This window comes from Buceros rhinoceros, unplaced genomic scaffold (genome assembly GCF_000710305.1).
Source record: "Buceros rhinoceros silvestris isolate BGI_N320 unplaced genomic scaffold, ASM71030v1 scaffold34843, whole genome shotgun sequence".
Taxonomy (NCBI): domain Eukaryota; kingdom Metazoa; phylum Chordata; class Aves; order Bucerotiformes; family Bucerotidae; genus Buceros; species Buceros rhinoceros.
In genome coordinates, this window is record NW_010403670.1 from 13,892 (window position 1) to 19,328 (window position 5,437).

Genomic DNA, 5,437 nt, shown 5'->3' on the forward strand with positions numbered 1-5,437 from the left:
ACAGCGTGCGGCTCACCTCTGAGTCTCTGCAGGGCTAGTGGAGGGCAGATTCCCCAGTCGCTGGGCGATAGGTAGGAGTGACCTGGTCCGGTTCTGGGCTTTGCTGGGCTCTGCTCCGTCTGACGGAGAGCTCTGGTCTCTGCTCTAGGCCTGGAAGCGCTGGTGCACTCAGATCCTCTCTGCTCTCAGGTAAGCTCGCCGTCACTTGTGCTGTCCTGCTTTTCCCGGGGCTGGGCCCAGGGGATGTGCTCAGGGCAGCTTTGTGCTTCCCCAGCTTCCTGCACTCCTGTGAGCCTCCCATCATCCACGGCAACCTCACCAGTGACACCATCTTCATCCAGCACAACGGGCTCATCAAGATCGGCTCAGGTAGGCAGCTGCCGCCCGCCCAAGCTCCAAGTGCCGATGGGAGGACCCAGCAGGAGGGAGTCCTCGCCAAGGGCCATGCAGCCTGGGGGGTGTGTGTGTGGGGGTGCTGTGCCGAGGGGGTTCTGCTGGGCAGAAGGGGAGAGAGCTGTGGGGTCCCTTATGGGATCACCTGAGCAAGGCTTGGAGTTACTTTCTCTTCTCTTCTCTTCGTGTCCTCTGCTCCATCCCTTCTCACTCGTCCGCTTCCGGATCGGCGCTGCCCGGCAGTCTGGCACAGGGTGTTTGCAAGTGGTGAGTGTCCCTCTGCCACCTCTCCCAGCACATCAGTCCCATCCGGGGGTTGAGCTTCCTCCACTGTGGGCCCAAGGTACCGCAGCTCTGGGAAGCAGCCTGGGCTCTGTGGGCAGTGGGGACCTTGGTCCCTTCAGGAATCACCGCTGCCGTCGTGGGCCCAGAGGGGTCTCCCATGGTTGGGAGTGCCCCGTGGGGAGACTGCATGGGTGGGAGCGCAGGCAGAAATCCGTCTGCTTTGGAGCACCCATCTGTGCTCGCAGCCCTGGAGAAACAGCTCAGCAGGGCTGCGGTACACAACATTTCTCACTCCCCGACAGCCCTCCCGGACGACCTGCGAAGCCCCATCCGGACGGAGAGGGAAGAGCTACGCAACCTGCATTTCTTCCCCCCGGAGTACGGCCGTGAGTGCGGGCTCTGCGCTGGGGGGAACGTGGCGGGGGTCCTGTGCAGGGCGTGGGCGCAGAGTTAGCAGCAGGACGGGGCTATTTGGTGCATTCGTGACTAAAGCTGTTGGTTGTGAGTCACAGAAGATCAGGTGGTAATGAACGCCCGTGCGATAACACTGCAGGGAGAATTCGGTGTTGACGAGGGCAGAGCTGTGCAGGGGAAGAGGAGCTGTGCCCACACGGAATGGCCCGTGCGCTGGCGGTCACTGGTTAGAGCAAGATCTCAGCGTGGCCGTGGGCAGCTCTGAAAGAGTCAGCTCAGGAATGCTCACAAGTGTGGAAAATTACAACAATTAGGGAAAAAGGAGTAAAAAAATCTTTGTGCCAGGTGAAAACTTGTGATGTGACCCCCGCCTGGAGTATTTCTGGGCAAATTTGAGGAGAATAAATGGGAAAGGTTTGTGCAGGGAACAGTGAGAAGAGGTGTGCTGGGGTGGGGAAGCAGCACGGGCAGAGGGAGCACAGGGATCTGTGGGGAGGGTGATGAGGCACGAGTGGTGGCCTGTGCCTCTGGTCTGACATGGTCCTGGTGTGATTTTTGCAGAGAAGGCTGATGGGACTGCTGTGGACATCTTCTCCTTCGGGATGTGTGCACTGGAGGTATGGAGCAGGACGGCTGCTCTCAGCCCTGGTTGCAGGGCAGAGTTGCTCTGGCTGAGCCTGCTGGGGATCACAGTGGCCTGGGGAGCTTACCAAGGAGTCTCCTTGCCCTTTGTCAAACCTCACTGTGAACTGGGGATCCCTTGCAGCCATGGAGACATCACTGCTGGGGTCAGCAGAATGTTCTCTACTGCCATGGCCCACTCCGCCCTGTGTGCAGTGACAGGCTTAGCTCACCCTTTCTGTGCTGGGCTGGTGCCTCTCAGCCGTCTCTGCTGGTGCCTCCTCTTCCTTCTCAGGCTGTGACAGCCCTGATAAAGGAGAGCACAGGGGACAGGGACAGACCCTGCTGCTCTGAGAGGACATGCACCACCAAGCACAGCTTGCCCAGGCAGACCGCGGGGCACTGTCCCCCGTCTGCGCACTGCCTGGGGAGCAGCTTCCCAAGAGCAGGTGGGAAATGGGCCCCAAGGGCAGGGACACAGCCAGGGAGCGCTGGGGAGCCCAGGAGATCTGGAGCCTGGCCAGGCTGTGACCCGGTGAAGAGCTCTGCAGCTGCTGCCCTGCCAGGGAATGTCCCACTGGGGAGCCCTCCAGGACCGCCCCAAGGCCCGGCTGCGAGCAGACGTGGCTGCGCTCCCTCTTTGCAGATGGCAGTGCTGGAGATCCAGACGAACGGGGACACGCGGGTCTCGGAGGAGGCGATCGCACGGGCACGGCATTCTCTGGATGATCCCAACATGCGAGTGAGTGCCGCTGGCTGAGCCTTGGGGACCCAGAGAGCTCTGGGTTATACCAGAGCTGGGAAAGGAGAGCAGGGACAACAACCTGCTGCAGGCAAAGAGCCAGATCCAGCTTCCAAGTGTTGCTGCTCAGGGCAGTCCCTTAGCGATCAGCCCCCGTGGTCTGTCTGGGATCTACGCCCCATCCCCAGGTTTTTGGCTCACCAGCTAGTCCAGCTTGATGTTCACCAGAGGACCACATGTGCTCGCAGGGAGCAGAAAATAGACGGGCCCTGTCAGTGTTAGGAACAGAGTGTAGTAAGAGGGCAGGGTAGACCCAGGTGGTGAGACAGGGCTCAGCCTCACGTGTGCAGCACAGTGCTCACAGGCAGCTGGCACCTTTTATCCCCTCCACTTTCCTCTGACCCACCTCAACCCCTCCTTCCTCTTTCTTTGGCCATAACAAGTTTGCACACTCCCCAGATTCTCGTTTGATCTCAGAATTGCGCCAGGCACCCCACAGGAAGTGCCACCCTCTTCGATGCACTGGTCCCCTTGTTTGCGTGCTGTCCCGGAGAGTTTCTTCTGCTGAGCTTTCAGCACCGGGGGCAAACAGCGTCGCTGCTCACCTCAGATGGTCCTCGGGACAGCCAATCTGGAGGGGTGCCCATCCCGTCATCCTCCAGATCCTGATTTGGTCTGGAAATGAAGCAGGGGAATGTCCTGCTTTGGCTCCCCTTTATGCCTTTGCTTTGACTCTCAGGAGTTCATTCTGTCGTGCTTGACCCTCAACCCAGACAAGCGACCAACAGCACATAACCTGCTCTTCCACCGCGTGCTCTTTGAGGTCCATTCCCTCAAGCTGCTGGCAGCACACTGCTTCATCAACAACCAGTGTGAGTAACTGTGGAGCACCCTGCCCCAGCTGAGCTCTACCCCAGCAGAGCTGGAGATGTGGAATTGCCTGAGGAGAAAGGCAGGGACTCTCAGACCTTCCTGGGGTCTGTGCTGCAGTGCCCACGTCACGGTCCCTCCCAGCTGACAGCCCCTTCTGCCTTTGCTCTAGACCTGATGCCAGAGAACGTGGTGGAGGAGAAGATAAAGGAACTGGACCTGAACATGGTGATGGCAGAGATCCGGAGAGAGGGTCGGCCTGGGGCACAGTGGAGGTGAGGATGGGTGGGAGACATTTCAGAGCAGCCGTAGCTGTGAGCCCAGGACTGGTGACCCTGGTGTCATGGCACAGTCCTTCACATCGCTTTTCTCTCCTGGCCCCTAGTGATCTTCTGTCCGCTTTCTCTCCCAGGTACTCAGAGGTCTCCTTCCTCGAACTCGACAAATTCCTAGAAGATGTCAGGTGGGTCGAAGGTGGTGCTGGCTGACCTGTAACATGTCTGCCTGGCTCTGGGGCCTGGCGTCTCTCTGCTGCAGCTCCCTGGGCAGCCTGGAGCTGGGATCAGGGGTCTGTGCCTCAGCACACGTGGAGCGTCCCATTCGCACAGCAGTCCATGGTCGTGTGTGATCTGCTTCCCCAGGGCGAACAGACCTGGGCTGCAGGGCCAGGACGAGAGCTGCTCTGTGGGCTGCTGCCTGCTCACCATGCTGCCAGCACTGCTGCACCATGGGTGCAGATCCCTGGTCTAGGCCATGCCCTTCCACTGCTGACCTCTGCCAGGGCTGGAAGAGGACGGGGCTCAGCTGTTTGTCCTCCCTCTGTGTCTGCACCAGGAATGGGATTTATCCGCTGATGAACTTCGCTGCTTCCAGACCCCATGCCCTCCCGCGTGCACTCTCCCAGCCCCAGGAGGACCCTCAGAAAGCCAAGACTCCCACCCCTGAGCCCTTTGATGTGGAGACCAGAAAGGTAAGTTCAGATCCAGGTGGGGACAGGTTCTCCTCAGGGAGCAGTTGGATGGTCTCCATTCCCAACACCCCACAATGGGAACGCCTCTCCCACAGCCACGCACCGAACTCTAGCCCGGGTGGGAGCTGTTCTTGTTGCACTGGCTGCCCCAGGGCTGTGACAGTCTCCCTTTGGCTGGAGCTGGTGAGGTCCATTTCACCTGAGACCTTCTGGAGCAGCCCCATTGTCCCTGGTTCTTTGGCTCTGCCTTACCTCGTCACACTCCACCGCATCTCTGTGGCTTGGCATACCCTGTGCCCTGTTACTGGGCTGTAGGTTTGACGTTGCTTGGCTGTAGGTTTGAAATCCCGTCACGGTTTGGTGCTGGCACTGCAGACCATGCCGACACCAGCTGAGCTCAGGCCCTGTTCTGCTGGCACCACACCGGCGAGGCTGCGCAGCTTAACCCTGAAGTCATGGGCAGGGGTCTTTAACTGCGTTTAGGACCCCTGAGGGGCGTGGAAGGGGTGCCAAGCAGTGAAGGACACAATGTGAGGGTGCTTGAGCAGACGTGAAGCCTTCCAAAACCATGGTGTAACCCGTGGCTGAACAGAGCAGTTCAGAGCAGCAGCGTAGGCCCCCGTGGGTATGGGCAGCCTCCCCAAAGCCTTCCCTGCTCCAGAACAAGCCTAGTTCCCCCAGCCTCTGCTCAGAGGACAAGCACTCCAGCCCAGGATCATTTTGATGTCCCTACATTGAACTTGCTCCAGTTTATCAATGACTTTCTTGTTTGGGGGGCCCAAAATTAGATGCAGTACCTGGATGTAGTTCAACAACTGCTGAGTAGAGGGGAACAATTATTTCCCTCATATCCTGGCTGTGCCCCAGGATGCCGCTGGCCTCCCTCGCTGCCAGGGCACGTTGCAGCTCCTGTCCCGCCTGCTGCCCACCATGTCCCCAGAGACTTTCCAGCACAGCCAGTACAGCTTTCCTGCTAGCCAGCCCAGCCCAGCCTGTGTCCTTGCCAGGGATTATTCTTTCCCAGAGGCAGGAGTTGGTGTTTGTCCTTTGCTGACACGCAGGTGGGAGACAGGATTGTTGGCCTCTGTCATTGGGGTGTGGCTGGGGCAAGGCCATTCAAAAGGTTCTGTCTCCCGAGCTGC

At 59.4% G+C, this 5,437-nt stretch overlaps 1 protein-coding gene across 1 annotated transcript in view; it reads left to right on the forward strand.

Annotated features, from left to right (window-relative positions):
- Nucleotides 1–5,437, forward strand: part of NRBP2 (nuclear receptor binding protein 2) — a gene marked incomplete at its 5' end in the record, with an annotated part of 12,892 nt that overhangs the window by 1,787 nt on the left and 5,668 nt on the right. Inside the window, 10 exons of the mRNA XM_010133101.1 lie at nt 149–189; nt 275–369; nt 637–660; nt 981–1,064; nt 1,654–1,709; nt 2,360–2,455; nt 3,195–3,327; nt 3,498–3,600; nt 3,738–3,788; nt 4,160–4,295. Coding sequence (XP_010131403.1) covers nt 149–189; nt 275–369; nt 637–660; nt 981–1,064; nt 1,654–1,709; nt 2,360–2,455; nt 3,195–3,327; nt 3,498–3,600; nt 3,738–3,788; nt 4,160–4,295 — 819 coding nt within the window. The remainder of the gene's footprint in view (nt 1–148; nt 190–274; nt 370–636; nt 661–980; nt 1,065–1,653; nt 1,710–2,359; nt 2,456–3,194; nt 3,328–3,497; nt 3,601–3,737; nt 3,789–4,159; nt 4,296–5,437) is intronic.